Source organism: Geotrypetes seraphini, chromosome 17, assembly GCF_902459505.1.
Source record: "Geotrypetes seraphini chromosome 17, aGeoSer1.1, whole genome shotgun sequence".
NCBI classification, from domain to species: domain Eukaryota; kingdom Metazoa; phylum Chordata; class Amphibia; order Gymnophiona; family Dermophiidae; genus Geotrypetes; species Geotrypetes seraphini.
Window position 1 is genome coordinate 42,271,497 of NC_047100.1, and position 24,574 is coordinate 42,296,070.

The 24,574-nt window shown below is 47.9% G+C and overlaps 1 protein-coding gene across 4 annotated transcripts in view; it reads right to left on the bottom strand.

Moving 5' to 3' along the window:
* CACNA2D2 (calcium voltage-gated channel auxiliary subunit alpha2delta 2) overlaps positions 1–24,574 on the bottom strand; it is a 1,199,719-nt gene that overhangs the window by 146,397 nt on the left and 1,028,748 nt on the right. For all 4 annotated transcript variants that reach the window (XM_033926190.1, XM_033926189.1, XM_033926191.1 and 1 more), the window contains one exon: positions 13,694–13,801. In XM_033926190.1, the coding sequence (XP_033782081.1) occupies positions 13,694–13,801 (108 nt within the window). The remainder of the gene's footprint in view (positions 1–13,693; positions 13,802–24,574) is intronic.

Consider the following 24,574-nt stretch of genomic DNA (forward strand, 5'->3'; position numbering starts at 1 on the left):
CATTACAGGGGGACCGTCTCGGCGCAGGAGCAGACGGGCAGGAAGATTGGCCATCTAAGTGGCTCACATCAAATTAGGTGGAATGGGGCAATAAAAGCAGAGAATGAGCGGTTTTTCTTTCTGTCTGTGATTAACCAAGCAGAGGGCAGAAAGCTCAGCAGAATGATAAACGCCTGGAAGAGGGAAGGAGGAACAGCTTCCGTCCCTATTCGGCTATTTTAGTTAAACAGGTTTCTGCCTCATTGCAGGAAGAAGCAGAGGAATATAGATTATGATGACAGATAAGGATCACAAGGCAAATTTAATCTCCCCAATTTGCTTCCTCTTACCAATGTTTTAAATTCCAATTTATCCCTTCTCATCAATTCTTTGCAGCAGGTTTTTTTCCCTTGACTTCGGCTACTGTTTTTGCATCCACAACTGTCACCAGGAAGCCATTCCATGCATCCACTGCTCTTCCCAGGAATAATTATTTTCTAAAGCTACTCCTGGGCAGTGTTCCCTCTAAGCGGGCGGGTGTTGTGAGCAAACTTTTTTCACTGTGAGCTAAAAATATCGGGCGCCAGCAAGTTATGAGCCAAATAAATATGTTGCTTTCTACCACAGAACTTCCTTACGTTTGTATGGAATCTATCCCCTTTCAACTTTAGAGAGTGCCCTCTCGTTCTCCCTGCCTTAGCTACTAAGTCTATTCCCTTCAGTACCTTGAATGTTTCTATCATGTCCCCTCTCAATCTCCTCTGCTCAAGGGAGAAGAGGCCCAGTTTCTCTAATCTTTCGCTGTACGGCAACTCCTCCAGCCCCTTAACCATCTTAGTTGCTCTTCTCTGGATCCTTTCGAGTAGTACCGTGTCCTTCTTAAAGTACCAGTGCTGGACGCAGTACTCCAGGTGAGGGCGTACCATGGCCCGGTACAGCAGCATGATAACCTTCTCTGTCTCTTCAGTCCAGCATCTGCCCCTTCCATTCACTGTCTGTCTTTCCCTGCCATCTCTCCTCCCGCCCCCCCCCCCCACCCCCCAATTTGGTCTAGCATCCATCATCTTCCTTCTGTTCCCCTCATGGTCTGGCATCTCTATCCTTCCCTCCCCCCTGTGGTTTTTAGCATATCTCTCTTCTCATTTCCTCCACTCAGATCTGATCATTCTCTGCTCTCTCTTCCCTTTTCTTCTCTGGTCTTCCTTCTCTATTTTCTGCCTCCATCTAAATTAAATTCTTTCTTACTATTTAGTCCCGTTTCCCTCTTTTCACTGTGTCTACACACAGATTGTCACCCCTTTCCCTCACCCCTCCATTATCTTACTATTTTCTTCCCCCTTTATTTATCTCCTCCTTCCATCCAGTATGTGTTCTTTCCCCACTTCCATTCAGCATCTGCTCTCCCTTCTCAACTGACATCCATCTGCCTTCTGCTCTCTCTCCCTTCTTCTCACTTCCATCATCTGTCCCCTTCTCTCTCTCTCTCATAAGAACATAAGAACATAAGAAATGCCTCTACTGGGTCAGACCTGAGGTCCATCGTGCCCAGCAGTCCGCTCACGCGGTGGCCCAACAGGTATAGGACCTGTGCAGTAATCCTCTATCTATACCCCTCTATTCCCTTTTCCAGGAGAAAGTTGTCCAATTCCCTCTTGAACCCCAGTACCGTACTCTGCCCTATCACGCCCTCTGGAAGCGCATTCCAGGTGTCCACCACACGTTGGGTAAAGAAGAACTTCCTAGCATTCATTCTGAATCTGTCTCCTTTCAACTTTTCTGAATGCCCTCTTGTTCTTTTATTTTTTGAAAGTGTGAAGAATCTGTCCCTCTCTACTCTCTCTATGCCCTTCATGATCTTGTAAGTCTCTATCATATCCCCTCTAAGTCTTCTCTTCTCCAGGGTAAAAAGTCCCAGTTTTTCCAATCTCTCAGCGTATGAGAGGTTTTCCATCCCTTTTATCAGACGTGTCGCTCTCCTCTGAACCCTTTCGAGTATCGCCATATCCTTCCTAAGGTACGGCGACCAATATTGGACGCAGTACTCCAGATGCGGACGCACCATCGCTCGATACAATGGCAAGATAACTTCTTTCGTTCTGGTTGTAATACCCTTTTTGATGATGCCTAGCATTCTATTTGCCTTCTTAGCAGCCGCTGCGCACTGTGCCGACGGCTTCATTGTCAAGTCCACTATCACCCCCAGGTCCCTTTCTTGAGTACTCTCATTTAAAAACATCCCTCCCATCGTATAGTTGTACCTCGGGTTTCTGTTTCCCACATGTAATACTTTACATTTCTCGACATTGAACTTCATCTGCCATCTCGTTGCCCATTCCTCTAGTTTGTTCAAGTCCCTTTGCAGTTTTTCACAGTCTTCTTTAGTCCGAGCTCTACTAAATAGTTTAGTGTCATCTGCAAATTTTATTATCTCACACTTCGTCCCTGTTTCTAGATCATCTCCTCCATTCCATCATCTGCCCCTTCTCTCTCTCTCTCTCTCCCCCCCCCAACTTCCATCATCTGCCCCCCTTCCCCTCACCTTTGTGGGTCACTTTCTTTCCCCTGAGGGTGGCTCATGTCACAGGGGAAGCTTTGGCCGAGCAGAACCGCTTGATTGACAGTGGAACTTACTTGATTGATGTCGATGCTGGGGCCCGTTGCCGTTTGAAGGAAAAAAAAAAAAGGTGGAAAAAAGGAACCTGAAGGCGAGAGGAAGGGAAACCTCCAGGACAGCTGCTTTTTGCCCTCCTTCAGCGGCCCAAGAGTTCAGACCAGCAGCGGCAGCTCTGTATGCTTTTAACTTCGGCACAGAGCTGCCCCTAATCAATAGTTTAGCGCGGTTTCATGAGGCAGCCTCGGGGCCTTTGATAGCCGGCCCGCTTCGATGATGCGATGTGGGCCGGCCTAGCAAAGGCCCCGAGGCTGCCTTATGAAACCGCGCTAAACTATTGATTAGGGGCAGCTCTGTGCCGAAGTTAAAAGCATACACAGCTGCCGCTGCTGGTCTGGAGGTGCGGAGACAAGGCAGGAGGCAAACGCGGTGGAAGGCAGGAGTCCCGGCGAAGGCAGGAGTCCCGGCACAGCGACTGCAACAGGAAGTTGCAAGTCAGCTAACGCCGGCCTTTCGTTGCGGCGGGGACCGAATCCTTCGCGGACCGGCGGTTGAAGAACTGTGCTCTACACTGTGTGCGCTGTGACGAGACACTTGTGCGCTGCGAGGTAATATTTTGTGCGTCAGCGCACCCCAGCGCAGCTTAGCGGGAACACTGCTCCTGGGGCTACTCTTTTGCACAACTGAAATTAAAGACATACTGAGGCCCAGTGCTGGGTGCCCGAAGCTCTATTTCATTAACATCTTTTAGTTTATATAGTAACATAGAGGGCCATTTCTGATAGGACGCCTAAGTCTGACTTTGGATGTTTCCCGAAAGATATTCAAAGTCAGAGATGGAGAAACGTCCTTTTTCGAATGAGATGACCAAATAATTTTTTTCCCAAAAAATCACCTACTTGGATGTCTCGGATGTAGCCCGCCAGGACTTCTAACTTTATTCGCCATTTTCGACCACAAAACCAACCAAGTTAAAAACGTCCAAATCAGCACCATTTAGAAGTGGGAGGGGGCCACCATTGTAATGGACAGTCCACACAGACATGCCAACAGAGCAGTGGGGCACCTTAGAGGGCACTGCTGTGAACTTCACATAAAGAGTGCTGGATATAAATCTCACCGTATACCCCTTGTAATTTATGCTGAGCCCTCCAAAACTCCCTCCAAACCTACTATATCCACTTGCCCATAGGTGCTGGAACGGGGGGCCACAGGGGCCGTGGCCTCCCCCAAAATTTGATCCCTGGTGGTCCAGGGGAGCAACGGGCAGGAGCGAGCTTTCCGCGCTCCTGCCCACTGCTAACCCGGTCGGTGAAAGCCGATTTCTTCTGCTGCTGAGCAGCAACCAGCAAGAGCGTGCTTTGGCGCTCCCTGCTCAGCGGCTTCTTTGATTGGCTCCCATGAATTCTCGAGAATCGTGAGAATTCACAGGAGCCAATCAAAGAAGCTGCTGAGTGCCGAGCAGGCAGCGCCAAAGCGCGCTCCTGCTGGTTGCCGCTCAGCGGCAGAAGAAATCAGCTGCCACCAATAGGGAGGAGATAAGAGGATGGGGCAGGGTGCACTGCAGAGCCTGGGAAGGAAGGGGGCTGGGTGAAGAGCCTGACAGGGTTTGGGAGGAAAGAAAGAAGGGGGCTGAGTGAAGAGCCTGACAGGGGTTGGGAGGGAAGGAAGGAAGGGGGCTGGGTGAAGAGCCTGACAGGGGTTGGGAGGGAAGGAAGGAAGGGGGTGGGTGAAGAGCCTGACAGGAGTTTGGAGGGAAGGAAGGAAGAGGGCTGGGTTAAGAGCCTGACGGGGGAGGGAGGGAAGGAATGGGGCTGGGTGAAGAGCCTGACAGGGGAGGGAAGAGGATTGGGTGCAGGGCCTGACGGGGAGGGAGGGAGCTGGGTGCAGAGCCTGGCAGGGAGAGGCTGGGTGCAGGGAGTAAGGCATTGGGAAGGCAGGGGGTTGGGAAAGACAGATACTGCATGTACTGGGAGAGGGCTGGGAAGGACAAACGCACAGGCTGGAGGGGGTTAGAAAAGGAGGAAAAGAGATATGCTGCACAGATAGAGTAGTGGGAAAGGAGAGAAACAAATGCTGCTGGTGGGGGAGGGGAAAGGAATGGAGAATTGTTGGACATAGGTGTGTGGCATGAAAGGGAACGAGATGATGCATATGGGGAAAGGAAGAAAGAGGGAGAACTGCTGGACATAATAGTGGTGGAGAGGAGGAGGGAGAAGAGATGACCCAAAGAAGGCACAGATGGCCGACCACTGGAATGGGAAGGAGAGCGAGAGCTTGTGGCCCCCCCAAAACAAAAAAGCGTTCCGCTGCCTATGCACCTGCCTACCACCCCAATAGCCCTTATGGATGCAGGTAGAGTGTGGCGCAGTGGTTAAAGCTACAACCTCAGGTTGTGGGTTCGAACCCACGCTGCTCCTTGTGACCCTGGGCAAGTCACTTAATCCCCCCATTGCCCCAGGTATATTAGATAGATTGTGAGCCCACCGGGATAGACAGTGAAAAATGCTTGAGTACCTGAATAAATTCATGTAAACCGTTCTGAGCTCCCCTTTACCCCTAACTCTTTAATCTCTCCACTGTAGTTCCTCTCTCATCTTTCTTCCTGTAAACCGTGCCGAGCTCCGCATTCGTGGAGATGGTGCGGTATATAAACCCAAGGTTTAGTTTAGTTTAACTGTATAGAAAATTAAATAAATAAATATATAAGTAACATCATATTCTACAGGATTTAGTTATCTGAATCTCTTTGGACCTCACTCTGGCTCCCATCTTCACAGGCCCCTGTTTCTTTTACAGCTTTATATAGGATTTATAAGATTTCTAAATCATATCATTTCTCTTTACCCCTTCCAACGCGCTTCAGAAGCTTTCTTCAGGGCCGGGGTTTTGTTTTCAGTATTTAAACTGGGAATACTCTGTAGAAACTTCTGTTCTTAGCACAACTAGCCTGCGTGTCGCTCAAATATTTGATAGTTTGAAGCCTCCAAAAAGTGGCCCATAAAAGCATCGGAGGAGCAGAGAGAGTTGGGGGCCGACATGGGGAAATCACTCTGCCCCCTCGACGTTGATGTCACTTGTGGTGCCCATCTTCCAGAGTACCGGGACAGCCTCTCATTCACAAGGGGCTGCCCTTTGAAACCCCCAAATGGCTACAGCTGTGGCTCTTCTGCTGCTGGGAGTGGGTCACCCATGCTTCTTCTTACCTTACTTCTAGAAAATGAGTAAAAACCCAGCTGTTTGATCGATTTATAATTTGAAGGTTTATTGTTTTAACTTTTTAACTCATTTTTATTCTTATTTTAATACTGTATTTCGGATGATATGTATCTTTCTACTGCTTAGTAGATGACGGCAGATAAAGACCCGAATGGTTCATCCAGTCTGCCCAATCTGATTCCATTTAAATTTTTTCTTTGTAGCTATTTCTGGGCAAGAATCCAAAGCTCTACCCGGTCCTGTGCTTGGGTTCCTACTGCCGAAATCTCCGTTAAAACCTACTCCAGCCCCTCTACACCCTCCCAGCCATTGAAGCCCTCCCCAGCCCATCCTCCACCAAATGGCCATATACAGACACAGACCGTGCAAGTCCAGTATTTCTTGTTGTAAACTGCCTCGAACTATTATGGCTTAGGTGGTATATAAGAATAAAATTATTATTATTATGCTACGGTCACAGTCCTTTTCTTCTTCTGCCTGTCAAGTGTTGAACCCCAGGCGGCCTCTACATATGCCATGGGCACAGGCTTTGTCCTTCCTCTGCCAGTGAGGGTTGATACCATTCCAAATTTACAACTTGTGACCAACAGAATTTCCTACCAACATTCAAATTTGCGACCAATAGGACTTTTCTGCCTCAAATTCCTGCTGAAATCAGCTCAAAGCCCAGCCAATCGGGTTTGAGGACCCACGATATATAAAGAAAGCCACAGCAAGATGGCTAAAATGTTGGATCCACTTCTTCAGACCTGCAAGACCCAGACATCTGCAACAATCATGACACCATTGCAATTGGGGGGGGGGAGGAGGTGGCTTTTTCATTTTTGCTTCTTGGCCTCTCTTCTGGTGGCATAGAAGCGAGGATTCTCAGGAGAGCAAGGCTGAAAATTTTATTTTTTTATTTAATTTAATAATTTTATATTCCGCATATCCTACAATTCTATGCGGATTACAAATTATTCAGGTACTCAAGAATTATTCCCTAACTGTCCCGGCGGGCTCCCGCTCTATCTAATGTACCTGGGCCAATAGGGGATTAAGTGACTTGCCCAAGGTCACAAGGAGCAGTGGGGAATTTGAACCCACAACCTCAGGGTGCCAAGGCTGTAGCTCTAACCCCTGCACTGCCACACTCCCCAGTGCCAACATTCTGTGGCACAGCTGGGCATTCCTGATGGCACAGCACAACAGTTGGCAAACATTAACCTAGACAACACTGCTATTTAAAGCCTTTGCTGTCTTGTCCGCCTGCTCCTCTCCCAAGGCATCTTCCAGCGAAACAGAAACTCAACCAGAAAGCTTTCTCTAATTTTTTTTCTAGACCAATTGTGCCTTATCTCTAGAGCATGTTATCTCAGCAATCCCTTCCTGTGGATTTTCAGAGAATGAAAGTCTGTGCATGTGTATGTCCAAATGTTAAATAGGTCAGGATTCAGCCTCTCAGAACCAGCCTCTTGGGATGGAGAGCATGCAAGAGAAACACTGCTAACTCTTGCCTGAAAAACACAGATTAAATTTAAACTGAATTTTAATGCCTGCCATTAAATGCACAATTATAAAAAGGATGGTTAATCTGCACTCTCCATGTGATGGCAGCTGGGCAGGAATGTGACAGGATTTTTAAGTTCCTACCAATTGCCTTTTCCATCCCCCACCGCACACCTTTCATTTTCGCTCTATTTATAAAAACAGCACTGCAGGTTTGCAACATTATGGATGTCGGTTTAGAACAGGGATCTCAAAGTCCCTCCTCGAGGGGTTTTCAGGATTTCCCCAATGAATATGCATGAGATCTATGTGCATGCACTGCTTTCAATGCATATTCATTGGAGAAATCCTGAAAACCCGACTGGATTCTGGCCCTTGAGGACTGGAGTTGCCCATGTCTGGTCTAGAGCAGGGGTAGGGAACTCCGGTCCTCGAGAGCCCTATTCCAGTCGGGTTTTCCGGATTTCCCCAATGAATATGCATTGAAAGCAGTGCATGCACATAGATCTCACGCATATTCATTGGGGAAATCCTGAAAACCCGACTGGATTGCGGTCCTTGAGGAGGGACTGTGACACCCCTGATCTAGACCATATGAATTGAATGGAGTTGGTCTAGAGCAGGGATCTCAAAGTCCCTCCTTGAGGGCCGCAATCCAGTTGGGTTTTCAGGATTTCCCCAATGAATATGCATTGAAAGCAGTGCATGCACATAGATCTCATGCATATTCATGGGGGAAATCCGGAAAACCCGACTGGATTGCGGCCCTCGAGGAGGGACTTTGAGACCCATGGTGTAGAAGCATCTACACGTGGAAATAGCAGTATTTACATGCACATGGGTTACATGCTTACATGGTGATTTTAGAAGTAGATCAGTAGATCAGATAGTCCCACTATTTCTACAAGTAGAATGACTGGAATGCAGAACTTCCGAGGGGGTGTGGTGTGCGAGCCAAAAAAAGTCTATGCTTTCAATTCCAAACTCCAACCCACCTGCTAAGCACCAGTGTCCTTCTGTAATTCCCTCACTTCTTGTCCAGTTTGTCTGTCTTGACTAGACTGTAAGCTCTTTTGAGCAGCGACTCTCTCGTCTGTATTTTCATGTACAGCGCTACGTATGTCTAGTAACGCTATAGAAATAAGCAGCAATAGTAGAAGCTGAATGAACACTCGGTGACATCACAATGCATCTGGTCACACCCAGAATTCTTGATGACATCATAATGCAGCTGTATATAGTAGTATGAGGTCCTTTACTAAGCCTTGGTAAGCACTAGCGCATGCTTTCCACAGGTTAAAAAGGCACTAGTGCAGGACACAGAAGTTCTGGGATCAGTACGCGTTACCTTCATGCTAAAACCCCCCCCCAGAATTAATTTTTTTAGCAAGGGGGGGAGGGGCATGTTCAGAGGTGGAAAGTGGTCATGTCCTGCACAAATCAATTAGTATGTGGGCAATGCCATGCGCTGAATAAATGCAAAATAGGTGGCAATAAGGGCTCATATGATAATGGCCATGAGCTAATTGGGAAATTAGTGAGTGGCCATTAATTGCGAAAAAGTAATTGTGGCCATTATACAGCTGCGCTAGAAGTGGCCTCAGCACATGGGACATGCACGTGCCACAAATACCATAGGTCACTTTTTAGCACAGCTTAGTAAAAGGGCCTCAGTCTACAGCAGGGATGTCAAAGTCGGTCCTCGAGGGCCGCAATCCAGTCGGGTTTTCAGGATTTCCCCAATGAATATGCATGAGATCTATTAGCATACAATGAAAGCATTGAATGGAAATAGATAAGAACATAAGAAGTTGCCTCCGCTGGGCCAGACCAGAGGTCCATCGTGCCCAGCAGCCCGCACCCGTGGCGGCCCATCAGGTCCATGACCTGTCAAAAGGTCCCTGCCTCATCCTCAGGAATTTATCCAAACCTTCTTTGAATCCCTGTAGTGTCTTCTGCCCTATCACAACCTCCGGGAGTGCGTTCCACGTGTCCACCACTCTTGGGATGAAGAATAACTTCCTGGCATTGGTTCTAAACCTGTCCCCTTTCAGTTTCTCCGAGTGCCTCCTTGAACTTGTTGTTCCCCACAGTCTGAAGAATCTGTCCCTGTCTACCTTATCTATGCCTTTCAGGATCTTAAAAGTTTCTATCATGTCTCCTCTAAGTCTCCGCATATTCATTGGGGAAATCCTGAAAACCCGACTGGATTGCAGCCCTCCAGAAGGGACTTTCACACCCCTGGTCTACAGTGTGAAAACATGTATATCTAAAAAAAATACTACTACTACCTTGTCAGCTGTTGCAAAAGCTCTGAGGCATGCATAAGTTTCAGCCAGTCAGTAAATGAGTTTTCTGGAGTTCAAAATATAAAAATTACCTTTTAGGCCTCACAGTTACCAAAATTTCAAAATGCTTGGGGGTGCCAAAGATAATACAAATTACTGCTCCATGGACACAGTGAAGGAGTTTACTCAATATTGGGGTGCTCAGCACAGCTGGCTCCTATGTCTACATATATTTTTCTAAAATAGGGCCCCTAAATACACTTGTTGACACTTACCATATGTCTAGAAATTTTGAGGTAAAAAAGGTACTCATATACCTCCACTTCTCTCTCCCCTCTCTGCTGGAAAGCTGTTCCCTTCTTCCCCCTGCCAGCCCAGGAATACTCAGCACACTCCCTTTTTACACAGAGCCACAGCAGCTATTCTCAGAGGCTGCTTTAGGGAAGGCGGCAAGCAGCCTCTGAAGATCACTGCTGCAGGTACCAGTACACAGGGAGCATGGTGGGGATTCCTAGGCTGATAGTGGGAATGAGGAAGGGAACAGCTTTCCAACCGAGGTGGAAGGGAGGGAGAGGGAGGTGCTGACCCAGGTGAAGGTTGATCTTTGCAAAGGTCAAGGAATTTTAGACCATTTTTATGCAAGGGATCAATCTATAGTCGAGTATACAATATATGTAGAGGTACCTAAAATAAATACTTCCACATATACCAGTGGTCTTGATTAATTTTTAAGCTAGGCTTTCTTTGCATTCTAATAAGCTGAAAGAGAGTCCATAGATATCTTTCCATGTGGGGCCAAGTGTGTATCAATGACATCCATCCACAGCGACAAAACTCTCAGGAACAGGGGAATTGAGCTCCTGAGGGGACAGGGAAAAATTTGTCCCCGTGTCATTCTCTACTGTATATCGTGCCAATGTAAATACATTTTCTATTTCCTCTTTCAAGTTTGAGCCACAGTGCCTCTTCCTTACCCTGCAGATCCTGCAATTGTGTGGCTTTAATATGATCTTCGATGCAACGCCGCTCTCCCTTCTTTTGGGGAGAGCATGGTGCAGTGGTTAAAGCTATACCCTCAGCATCCTGAGGTTGTGGGTTCAAACCCACACTGCTCAATGTGATCATAGGTAAGTGATTTAATCCCCCCATTACCCCAGGTACGTTAGATAGACTGTGAGCCCTTCGGGACAGGCAGGGAAAAATACTTGAGTACCTGAATAAATTCCTGTAAACCATTCTGAGTTCCCCTGGGAGAAAAGTATAGGAAAATAAATAAATCTATAATAATAAAACCCTAGAGCGCGCATGCGCTGGAAATATCGTGAGTCCTGGTGGCATGAGGTGTGCTTCTGTGTCACTCCTCACGGCGCCTGCGCTAGCTGGAGGTGCGTGTGCCAGCGACTCCTCAAAATTCAGCCGGGGGTGGGGAATCCGAATTGCACATGTGCTCCAGCTCCGGATTGGATCCCCTGCTCCTCTCTCCCCCCCCATTCCTTTCCTGGCTCCAGAGGGGATTCGGTCTCAGCCCCGGGTGGGGGCATGTGCCGGTCCCCGGACCGAACCTGCCTCCGGTTTAGGTTTTAGCCGCTCCCCGGTTACCCCGGTTCCGCTTCAGGATTGGAACCGGCTCCGGCCGCAACGGGGCGCTGACTCGGCTTCTCCCTTTCTTTTTCTCGCCCTGAGAGGAAGATCGGGAAGGAAAGACGTCAGTCCAGAAACAGCTGGGCAAAGCCCAGCCCCGCGGGGAGAGAGGCAAAACATGGATCCCGCAGGACAGGGCGGCCCAGACTGGCATCGAGGTATGGGTGGGGTGTGGGGGGGTTCAGTGGAAGGGGGATGGGAGGCAGGAAGGCTAGCATCGGAGGAGGGGTGGGGGGGTTTAATGGAAGGCAGGCAGGCAGGATGGCATCGGGGGGTGATTTCCATGGAAACATGCTGCTCGGGGATGGGAGGCAGGCTGGCATGGGGGGTTTCAATGGAAGGGGGATGGGAGGCTGGCATCGGAGGGGGGTGGGGGGTTTCATGGAAACATGCTGCGGGCAGGCAGGCAGACTGGCATCAGTGGGTTCAATGGAAGGCAGGCAGGCAGGTTGGCATCGGAGGAGGGATGAGGGTTTTCAATGGCAGGCAGACAGGCTGGCATCGGAGGGGGGTGGGGGGTTTCAATCGCGGGCAGGCAGGCTGGCATCGGGGGTGGGGGGTTTCCATGGAAACATGCTGCTCAGGGGGATGGGAGGCAGGCAGGCTGGCATGGGGGGGTGTTCAATTGAAGGGGGATGGGAGGCAGGCTGGCATCGGAGGGGGGGGTGAGGTGAGGAAGGAGGCACTGGGGGCACTAAGGACATAGGAAGGAAGCACTGAGGGCACTAAGGACACAGGGAGATTCACAGACAGAAAAAATGACAGACAGGCAGCGTGCAAGGAGAGAGAGACAAAGAAAAAAAATACCCAGACAGACAGACATCTACTCTAGCACCCGTTAATGTAACGGGCTTAAAGACTAGTAAATAAATAAATACATTTTCTTCCTTCTCTGTCTTTCCTGAACAGATTATAGCCCGGTATAACTATATTACAGTCATGGTTCTTCATGAACCACATCTCTGTGATTGCCACTAAATCCAACTCAGCCTCTTCCATCACAGCCTCCAGATCCAGAACCTTGTTTCCCATACTTCGAGCATTAGTATTCATTGTTTTACAGACATTGCCCCCGTTTCCCACTTTGTAGAGGTATTTAGTGATTCATATACCCGAGGGCTTATACTCACCTGAGGGCTTTGATCACCCTGTCCCATCACTTCTAGTTTAAAGCCCTCTTCAGTAGATTAGCCAGCCTGCCGGCAAAGACACATCTTCCCTTCTTTGATAGATGCACATCTTCCCAGCTCAACAGCCCTTGGAAAATCATCCCATGGCCCAGGAAGCCGAAACGATACCATCCATGTAGCCATGCATTCATCTCCAGGATGTGAGCTTCCCTGCTCTGGCCTTTACGCTCGACAAGGAGGATCAACGAGAATGCCACCTGTGCACCTGACAGCTTCATCTTCTCTTCCACAACTACAAAGTTACTTTTGATATGTTCAGAGGGGCACCTATCAGTATCATTAGTGCCAACATATCTGAGCAGCACTGGATAGTAGTCAGACTTGTTGAGTCTCGGCAAGCTCTTCAGAATATCTAAGGATTTTGGCACCAGGCAGCCAGCACATCTCCCGGGACATCATGTCTACTCTGCAGATGGATGCCTCTGTACACTTCAGAAGGGAATCACCAACCACCTCTACCTTATGCCTCCAAGTGGTGATGGATTCAGCAACTTTGGGGATTTCGAGCTTTGGTTCTTCCTCTCCCTGGGATGCTTTCATCTCCTCCACTTCCAGGGCAGCATATCAGTTCTTTAGTTCAAGGGCAGGTGGGGTCACCGTGTCAGTCCTGAAGGGTTCCTTAAACCGAGTCCAGCTGTCCTCCCTCAGCATGTCCTCTTCTTCCCCACTGCTGGAAAGAATTGATGCCTCACGAAGCATTTCATTGATGTACCTCTCATTCTCATGGAAGCTTCTCAGTCTTGCCGCCTCCTCTCTCAGTTAACATAGTAACATAGCAGATAAAGATCCGAATGGTCCATCCAGTCTGCCCAACCTGATTCAACTTAAATTTTTTAATTTTTTCTTCTTGGCTATTTCTAGGCAAGAATCTAAAGCTCTACTGTGCTTGGGTTCCAACTGCCGAAATCTCTGTTAAGACTTACTCCAGCCCATCTACACCCTCCCAACCATTGAAGCCCTCCCCAGTTCCTTTACTGCCTTCACGAGGGATTCAAGCTGAAGAAAGATTGTACATGGAACCACTGCCTCTGATCCTGAGCAACAGCTGTGGTGACAGGACGACAGCTTGTGAAATGAATAAGAATTAAAATGCGCGAATATCACGCAAAAAGTTATTTGTGGTTTTTCGGTATTCCCGGCAATGTTCTGCCCGCATACCCCGCGAATACGGAGGGAGAAGTGTGTATTATCAGTGAAGTCAACAAGCACTCGAGAAGATGAAAGGCTTTCTAAACGGCGTGAAACCTATGCGTGCGCTTAAGGGTTGCGAGACTTACCGTCTTGTTAGGCCAGTTGTACTTCTCAAAGACGTCCTGCACTCGATCTTCTCCTCCATCGGTGAACATCATGATCATTTTGTTGCAGTTTGCCCGAGTGACGTTGGTCTGCGGTATGGAGAGGAAAGAACAGACATATTCATTTGAATTACACGCTGCCCGTGTACTCAAAAGGACATCACGGTAGTTTCCCAAAACAATAAAAGAACAAGAGTCTAAAAATAACAAAATTATTTGCTGTACCAATTTCCGATTTCTGCAAATAATAACAAGTTGTTATTAATATTGACAGGGGTCGCCATGCAACAAATTACTCAAAATTGGAAAGATTATACTAAGTTAAATTATACATTTTGGTGGAATTCAGTTTGCCACATATATAAGATGGAAAAGGTGTTAGCGTTACAACAAGGGAATCTTCATAATTTCAAAAAAATTTGGGAACCATTGACTAATTATTCGAATGATCCGACATCTTAGCACATGGGTAGTAGATATGTGGGGGAGGGGTGGGAAATGTATATCATATGGAATTAAGAATATTGATAAAAAGGTGGGTATTTATTCTATATTACAAGATGATTTGTTTGTAAATACAAGTGATATGTGAAAATTGATTATATTATGTTTAATTCACTTGTTGTAAGAATTCAAAAATGAATAAATTAAAAATTAAAAAAAAACCCCACAAAATTATTTACAGGAGTCAGGACGCAGAAACAGTCTATAAGAACTCTAACGAAATCAAAACAGTGATAATAATACAGGCATATCACATTAACTCTCCACCCTAAGGTCTTATTTGAAAGCGAACTAAAATGTCACGCCTTCATGCAGTGGCATAGCCACAGATGGGCCTGGATAGCACAAGTTCACCCGCTTAGTAGTGGCACATGTACGACGTAGCTGGCAGGGATCTTCATGCCCTGCCAGCTAAAAACTCCTGGCGTCTCTCCCTCCCGTGTTCCCTTTAAACGCAGTTCTTCATCGCCGGCCCTACGGCCTTCTCTTTGACACAACTTCCTGTTTCAGCATAGGAGAGGGAAAGCTGTGAGGCTGTCAGGGACGAACTGGTATTTTAAAGGTATGCGATGGGAGGAGGGAGGGGCAGGTGAGAGACCAGTTTGCGTAGGGGAGGGAGAGATGCCAGACTGGGGCAAGGTTTTTTGTGTACAACCACTTTGGGCCCAGACCCACCCAAAAGTGGGAGTCTGGCTATGCCAGTATCTTCATGGATTTTTTTTAAACTTAGGAAACGAGACTTTCAAGGGATATAAAGTGGTAATTACCGTATTTTCACGCATATAATGCGCGCTTATACACAATTTTACAAACCGTGCATAACCATGCGCGTTATATGTGTGAGCGCGATGTACAAATTTTTTTTTTCATTCCGATCCGGCATCCCCCCTGCGAACCGGCATCCTTCCCCCCGCTTGTGTCACCCCCCCTCCCCAGCGATCCTACATCCCCCCCAGCACCGCAAAGACATCTCTTACCCGATTGGGCACCGGCACCAGCACCAATGCACAGGACGTGCCAGTGCCATTGCCCGAAGATCCTCCCTCGTTGGGCTGGGCTGGGCTGGGCGGTGCGAGGCAGATCCTCCTTCTTCCCTGTGCCGGGCTGGACTGGGCTTTGAGCATTTGCGCATGCTCAAAGCCTTCTGGTCTCGCTCTCTCCGAGATTCTGAATCTGAGAATCTCGGAGAGAGCGAGACCAGAAGGCTTTGAGCATTTGCGCAAACGCTCAAAGCCCAGTCCAGCCCGGCACAGGGAAGAAGGAGGATCTGCCTCGCACCGCCCAGCCCAGCCCAACGAGGGAGGATCTTCGGGCACTGGCACTGGCACGTCCTGTGCATTGGTGCTGGTGCCCAATCGGGTAAGAGATGTCTTTGCGGTGCTGGGGGGGATGTAGGATCGCGGGGGAGGGGGGGGTGACGCGAGTGGGGGGGGGGCGGATGCCGGTTCGCAGGCCAGAAGAAGGAATAGGCGGGAGGAGGTTTTAGCAGCATGCGCGGTATACGCGTGTGCGTGCTATATAGAATTTTTTTTACAGAAATGCTTTGGACCCGCGCGCTATACGCGCATGCGCGTTATATGCGTGAAAAGGTAAAATTATGTTCTTACCTGTTAATTTTCTTTCCTTTAGAAGCAGCAGATGAATCCAGAGACCAATGGGATAGCTCACATCTACCAGCAGGTGGAGATAGAGAAACTGATTAACAGGTGTACTTATTTGCTGGCACTCCTTCTGTCTCATCAGTATAGCTCCTTGCCCAAGCACATTTAACCATCAATAGGTATAGCATGTAAAAAACTTCTTTCCCAGAACACATCGTGAACAGCAACGATACAGAATACAATCATTAACAACACCCAATCACTACAAGTCGCACACGAAAAACCGACAACCAAATACCAGAAAGGGTGGGGCTCTGGATTCATCTGCTGCTTCTAAAGGAAAGAAAATTAACAGGTAAGAACATAATTTTACCTTCCTTAGCAAAGTAGCAGATGAATCCAGAGACCAATGGGATGTAGCAAAGCAATCCTTAATCTGGGTGGGAAGTAAACGCCGCCTTCGCAACGACCGAAGCATCAAAAAACCCGTCCATGCAGAGATGCGGAGAGAAGGTACTCTCGGAAGACCAGTTAGCCATGAGACAAATCTCCTCCAAGGCAAAAACCCTCTGGGCCGAGCCCAAGAAGCAGCCATCGCTCCAGCGGAATGGTCATGAAGTTCAATCGCCACCCGCTCCCCCGCCAGTAGGCAAGCATAAAGAATGTCCTCCTGGACCTAATGAGCGAAGTAGGCATCGTACACCGCCATACGCCTGAGGCGTCCCTTGAAGAATATCAAAAGGAGATATGAACAACTAACAGTTGATAGAACCGAGCTCGCGGAGAACTCGACATACGTATCAAAAATTGCAGTGAATAAAAGCACTGCTCCCAATATCCCCTCCCAGGAAGAAGGAAGGAAAAAGCGAGCTTGACGGAAAAGAAAGGATGACACCCTCCTAGAAAGAAATAGTGGTACCAGCCGAACTGATACCCCATATTTTGGAAATCAGAAATAGGAATACCCGTTGAACAAGGCCTGCCACATAGAAGATTGCAGAGCTGAAGCCATGGCCACAAGAACACCCTGTTCAACAGCACAGCCCTTTGGAATCCCCAAAAGACAAGGAGGAAATAAAGCCGTCGGTAAACTGCGAAGAAATACGTGAGGAATGTACTCCAAATCGTGCTCTCCATGAGGTGCCTGAACATACCGCACTCTGTTTAGGGACTGAACTATATAAAGCTGAGAAGGAAACAAAGAGCAATCTACCCAGTCCTTGTAACAAGCCCAGAAAGGCTCCAGAAGCGGAAGGGAATTGAACGCTAAGCCCTTGGCAATACACTTGTGTCAAAAAAGGAACTCTGGAGTGGTTCAAACGTGAAGAAGCGCCCAAGAAAGGAAAAAAACCCTCCAACAGGAAGCAGAAGCCACAGGAGATGTCCGTAGCACCTGGATAAGAGAAGAAACAACCATCTTCGCATAACCCGTACACGTCAGCCAAGTTTAACCAAAAAACTAGGTTGTAATACTAAAGTAGTACAAATATCCATGTGGATCGGACCCTAGGCGGGCAAAGCCGGAGACGCCAGGAAACTTCCTAGTCCAGCTGTCGAAAGACTCATCAAATCCGCATCGTAACGATGGCGCCGCCAATCCAGAGAGTCTACAAATACTGTGCCCAGAAAGCGAGCTCGAAATGGCGAAACCAAGCCATCATCAGCCAGCGGAAAACACTGAAAAAGAGGAGGCAGAGGCGAGAAAGGAGCCATGCAGCCACCCCCTCTAACTCTCACTCCCTGGGCCTGCTGAAGAAGCTAGGAAGCTTAGAATTGAGAGACGAGGCTATGAGGTCTAGGTCAAGGAGAACTCACTTCCATACAAGTAGCCGGAACGCCTGAGTTAAAACTCACAATATCCAGAATGGAGAAGATCTCACTATGACTAACCTGTACACTTGCTAGAGCGTACACAGTGCAGTACACCATCACATACAAAACATGAGCCATGCTCAGATTACACGGAGAGAAGTCTAAAGAAACCCATTTCCTGACCCGGAAAATGAGCTGCCAACTGAAGAGTCAGATGAGGGTTCACCCAGGAAGTAGGACCCTGATGTAACCCGCTATGGAGAATCCCACCTACAGCCCAGGCTGTTGAGAAAAATCACCATCACAATACTGACTAAAAAGGAGCTTCAGCGGAATACCGGAAGAATGGCCGAAGCCCCAGAAAGGTAGCCTGACCATGCTCCAGAGCAGAATACTAAACAAGTATCGAGTCGCCTCTCAAGACCAGACTGGTGGATCTGAGGATGGCGGGCACTGAGCCCCCCCAAACCCGCCAGGTCGGAATGTCTGGGGACCAGAAGCCAGTCCAGCAAAGACCGAGGCATGCACATGAAAAGAAAAAATCACACTGAGCAATGCTTGAGAACCATACCAAAGAACGGGAGCTCCGAGATACCGGGAACCACCGGAATAAAAGCGACTGCTGGAGCAGTATAACGGGAAAGCAATCCGAAGTTCCCAGAGGCGTCAGTAACCTGGCTCCCAGAACCTGTACCGAAACCCATACCTTTGGTCACGGATATCGAAGATGAAAAAAAACCTAAGACTGGGCCCCATCACCCTAGTCCGTGGGAAGAAACACATGTCTTTCCTATATGAATACCAACATCTCCCTGATAAACCCAAAATTATCACCGGAGAAAAGAGTGCTGCGTAAATTCGACGATTCACGGCCCAAAGCACTGAGGCACAGAAACCACCCGTTTCGTGCCAGTCAAAGGGCCAGACTGGAAGACGGCCGAATCAAGCATGCCGTCCAAAAGGAAGTAAGCGAATTGCCCGGCAGTGCCACAACGGTACCACTGCCCATCTTTGCAAAAAGGATAGAAAAGCCTGGGGGAGGCGAAATGTCCTATGCCAAAACCAAAAGCACAGCTCCAAGAGAGGCAAGCCAACCTAGTTCTGAGGGAAAATTCAACACACAGGGAAAATGTAACACATAGTGAAACACAAAGCTTTGAGCCTCCAAGAACGAACCGGAAACCTGAGGAAGATGCAAAATTGCAAGCATCCCGAAAAACAAACATCCACAGCCCCCTGAGCAAACATTATAGTGTCCTCCCCCTCCAGAAAAAGCCTGAAGAGACTCAGAAAGAAGCCAAGAGCCCCTCAGAATGCAGTGCAGAAGGTCAGGGAACATCCGGATGAGAACTTTAAGAAGAAGAAAGAAACTCTTCAAGGAAAACTCAAGTTTGACGCAATGCAAAGAGGAGTATATTGGCATCATGAACACAGTACAAACTCACAGTAACGTGAGCGAAATATGTAAGGCCTCCAAAGTGAATACCCACGAGACTCAATCAAGATGCTGCATCCACCGTCCCGAGGAAAACAGCAGACTAACAGTAACAGGTATAGACAAAGCTCCCATCGTTAATGAGAGCTGCCGGGATAATGCCAACAGCCATATGGCGCATGCTCTTCCGCAGGTTAATAGAATAGGTAACTGGCTCCTGGTGAGAATGAGCTGAATAGCCCTGTCTGGTCGGGGTGCCGTCTAGCATGTGTCATGAGCAGAATCAGGGGCGAGGCAACAGGCATAGAGCGTAGGACACCCTAAGCATGTGGAAGAAGAGGAAGCTGGCCCCTAGCCATCATCAGCCCCATAGACCTTGCGGTGAGATCGGAGGGCTGCCTAGCACGCACCAGGAGTAGAAAGCGACCTCCATGTGATAAGCCTTAACAACCAACAGACCTCAGAGACACCCAAACCCCCAGGAAGAAGGGAAGAGCCAACCAGCCCCAAGAGAGACCCCTCACATGGTGAAGAAGGAGTTTTATAGCGCTACCAGACCGAAGCAGCGCTGTACAGAGGAAGAAAGATCAATGAAACCTCTAACATACATAGCTCCTCCACCCTTCAGGGACCCTGAGAGAGACAAGAAACGCCCTGTAAGAAACATGGGAACTCTCCGGGCACTCCACTGTGCCTACCGATCACCCACGACATAGAAAAAAAAAAAACTGAGTGTCGGCGGCCACACGCAGCAGAAACTTCTACTGTAAGTCCCTAGAGACATACCAGGACCGGCCCAAGAAAACTAGCAGCCTATCAGCAAATGAAGCTAGTGGAATACACACAAACACACAGCAAACTTGAGCACTGCCCCAAGGGTCAAAGCTGCCCTAACAGCCTCAATGGACCGGACCCCGAACCGGATAAGCCCAGGAACATGCTGAAAAGTCAGCAGTATAAAAACGCTCCCCGAACACACAGTGGCATCGCCGCTTTCAGAGGAGATCCAAGCGCGGGAAGCCACGCGCCAAAATCTGTCGGCTCCCAGAACCGCTCTGCAACACAGACCCGGAGCCCCGCCATGGCCGAAATATCTGAAAATGCACCGTGGGGAGGAAAAGAAACAAAGGCCGACGCATGAACTCAACAGCATTGGAGAACAAGTGTACGCCATTCGCACTCAGGAAAGACCCGGCTCCCGGACAGTGACCGAAGAACACACCCGGAGCCGATCTCACCTCCCCGCGGCCACACTGGGAGCCGTGCAAATATGCGTCTCCCCAAGACAACACCAGGAGCCGCTCAAATATGGCCCCCCCACCCCCCCCACCGGCTGCTTGTAACGCTGAGGAGGAACAGCCCTAGAGACTCACAACCACTGCAGCTCTTATTGCCAGGGAAAGAAAGAAGCGTGTGCTTCTACCACGTGGGAAGGCACCGGCTCCCTTAACCAAGCATAGCCCTGCACCGAAGCCACTCCGGAGAAAACCAAACGTTTCCCCACAAGAAAACAGCGGCTAACCAAAGAAAAGTACTAGCCAGAAGAACCACTTAACAGTGAAACAACCGAGCTCACCCCAGCACAAAACAGCACCCGCAGGTCAAATACAAGAAGAGTTAAACATATACTCACAACCTTGTAAGGAGAGCCAGTTGCTCAGCACTAGTAGGGCAGAAATACTCTACCAGCGTTCATACCGGCACAAAACAGCCCCGCAGTTCCAATACAAAGTGAAATAAACATATACTCACCACCTTGTTAGTAGTGCTGGCAAATGCTTAGTACTAGCAGGGCAAAACATTAGCTGGAAGTCCCTTTTTGGGTTTTTTTTGGTTTTTTTTAAGGGAAAGAAGAAAAATTAGGGACAAAGGCAGACCCTCTATCATCGGGGGGAGGGTGAGGCAGGGACAAGGGGGGGCCCAAGTGTAACCTCTAAAGCCGGCCCCGTTTAGCCGGACACCCCTGTCTCACTGAAGAGAAAACCTCAACAGGAGGTAATAAAGTTCCAGTCACAGCCAGAATCCAGGAGCTAGTTGAATAGCGACTTCAACCTGCTGGGAGATAGAGAATACTGAATCAACAGGAGGAGTGCCAGCCAATAGGACCACCTGTTAATCAGTTTCTCTATCTCCGCCTGCTGGTAGATGTGAGCTATCCCATTGGTCTCTGGATTCATCTGCTGCTTTGCTAAGGAATACGTAATTCCAAAGCAAAAGCCTTCTGTAAAACGTCCAAACTCAGATTTGGATGTCGCATCAAAAAATGCCCCTCCACATCTGGTTTATGGATGGATATTAGGGATTCAGAAGTCCCATGACCTTATTTGTCATCTAGCTGAATGATATGCTATTATAATCATTAAAAATTGGGATAATTCCTTTTTTATTGGGAGGGGGATACCACCATATCCCTAGTTTGTTTGGTTTTTTAAAATCTATTTCCTTTCTTGCATTTGCCAGCTTGATGCGATACTATTTCTGGTTAGTTTCTTTTGAAATGATTTTAAAACATTAATTAAAAACCAAACATGCTCACTGGCAATCATTCTCTCAGTGTTTTAAGAAATTAACTGCAGCCAGTGGAAAGAATGACTCGACAGCAAAACAAACCCCTTTTAAAACCAACATTCTGGGACCCAATTAAAGGCTCCTTGTCAACGCAGAAAATGAAGCTTATAAAACAAGTGACGTACAGGAATTACTTAGGAGAACAAGGCTAGTGTTTGTTAAAAAAAAGGTTTTGCCTGCTGTATCGTGAAGTGGCTTTTTAATTGCTTATATACTACCTGAATTGCAACTCATCTTGTTGCATTTGTTACTTATGCTGTACAGTGGCGTAGCGAGGGTAAGAGGTGTCCAGAGTGGTGGTGTCCCCTCCCGCAACCTCCTCTCTGTCCCCTGCTCCTTCCTCGCCCTTCACGCCACATTTGCGCCCTCTCTTCCTCCCGTAGCTCTTTAAATCTTCACCAGCGCGAGCAGTTTCTCCGGCCTTCTGCTCACGCCAGTGTTGGCTGTCCCTCTGACATCACTTCCTGGCCCCACGACCCGGATGTGATTTCAGAGGGGAGCCAGGCTGGTGTGAGCAGTAGGCCAGAGACGTTGCTCGCGCTGGCAAAGATTTAAAGAGGCACGGGGGGAGGGGGGAAGGGAGGGCACGATCGTGGTGTGGGGGAGCAGAGAGGAACCGGTGACCCCCACCACGACGGTGCACAGGGCAGTCTGCCACCCCTTCCTATGCCACTGATTCTGTAAAGGAAAAACACGTAAGTGCTATTCTATAACATATGTGCCCGAGTTGATTAGCATGTAACTGCAAGGAGGCAATACGAAAAACAGAAGAGAATTCCACCGCAAATCCGGAACAAACAGCAGCAACAGTAGAGGAGACAAAGAGACAAAAGTGTCTATGGCGTTGAAAAAAGGATACATTTATTGACTAAGACGACTCAACACGATTCGTGTTTCAGCTCTAAGGTCTACACCAGGAGTCTGGTGCGTTGCTAGCAAAACAGGACCACAACACAAAATGTTGGTCGTTATAAAAACATGAAACCTCTAGAGAATTTCTCTAAACAAATGTTTGGATATGCTGGTTTTCTTTCTGCGTTCCAGTGCAGAGCCAAACATTTGTTCAGAGAAATTCTCTAGAGATTTCATGTTTTTATCGAGACCGACATTTTGTGTTGTGCTCCTGTTTTGCTAACATCAAATAGGGCAAAATGAGGTTATAAAAATTAATAATGAGAGACATCACTAGGGATTGTTAGTAGAACAAGCAGCTTAAACCACAAGACGAACGCTGACAAAAGGGAGGTGGGTTGGAACGACAATGTGCGGAGGAAAGAAAACAAGAAAGGGGCAGACAATAGGTGGGGGAAAGACTACAGTGGAAGAAAATGTATTTTGTCCTTATAAGGACAGTTACGGCCCGAAACCATCGCCAAACAGGAATTTAAGGATGTTTCTTCTCGTAAGTAATTAGGTATGGAATTCCAGAGGGAGGGTGTGGTAACAGTGAAGATATTAGATCTCATTGTATTAATATGTTTTAAGGAAGCGTGAGGAGGTACTATGTTACTATGTAAGGATTGTAAGCACAGAAAGCGAGGAAGCTTTTGATGTGACAAAAAGGGTGCTGTCATTGGCTGTTGTACGAGGTGAAGGTGGTGCGGGTGAACGCTGGCAACAAAAGAGACAGGCGGGGCTGTCCGAGGCAAAACCATGTCATGCCTGTTATTCCTTTGCGATTAATAGGGCTATTCATCTTGATTTTACCCTGCGTCACAGTGACCCTTTTGCAGACAGCTCGGGCCCGGTGGCTTTCTAATGACGCAGCTTCCATGAAACCTTGAGAAATCATCCGAGCTTTCTCATTTCCATCTGGAGAACAGAGCTTTAGGTAGCAAACGGACACCTGTGTATAGGAGAGGGCATTGCCTGGAAGAAACAGAGCCGTGACACAGCAGAGAAGGCCGGTACAGAAAGCAGGTCTCGTTCTCCCCATTTACAGCTTGGGACTTCAGTGAACAAAACGTTTAGGGGCCGACATAAGTTCAAATTCAATTTTTTTAATATACCGCAAATATAAAACCGAGGTTAATAATAATAAGAGTTTATATACCGCAATACCGTTAAGTTCTATGCGGTTTACAATAGATTAAGTGAGGTACAAATTGATTGAATTTAAGAGGGGGGAAGAGGAGAGTTAATAGGACCAGAAATGCGTTGTTGAGGAGAAAGAGATTAATAGGAGGAGAAAGAAGACGAGTGGGTCAGTTGTCTAGATACTTTAGGAACAGTTGAGTGTTTAGACTTTTTCTGAATTCCTCATAAGTCGTGGGCGAAAGCAGTTGATCTACCCCACAATGCTGCTTGATGTGAAAGAAGGTGTTCATGGTGTTTTTTCAGTTTACAAGCTCTAACTGGGGGGGAAACGAAGTAGGAATGAGAGCTTCTCTTGTGTCTGTTGGCAGAGAAGAAGAAAAGGTCAATTATGTATTTAGGGGCAAGTCGGTTTAGCGCTTTAAAGCAGAAGCAGGCGAATTTAAACTTTATGCGTGCTTCCATCGGTAGCCAATGTAACTGCCGGTAGTAGGGTGATACATGATCGAATTTCTTTAGTCCGAAGATTAATCTGACCGCTGAGGTTAACATCTCAGCGGTTTACAGTAAAACCTTGGATTGCAAGTAACTTGGTTTGCAAGTGTTTAGCAAGACAAGCAAAACATTTTATGAAATTTTAATTTGATATACAAGCAAAAAAATGCGTGCTTCAGCGTACTGGGTTCTAACGCACATGCAGAAAAGACTTGCTCCCAATGCAGTAAACCAGGGCAGCCCAAGTCCGGTCCTCGAGATCTACTGGCAGGCCAGGTTTTTTGGATATCCACAATGAATATGCATGAGAGAGATTTGCCTGCATTGCCTTCTTGGTATGCAAATCTCTCTCATGCATGTTCATTGTGGAAATCCTGAAAACCTGGCCTGCCAGTAGATCTCGAGGACCGGACT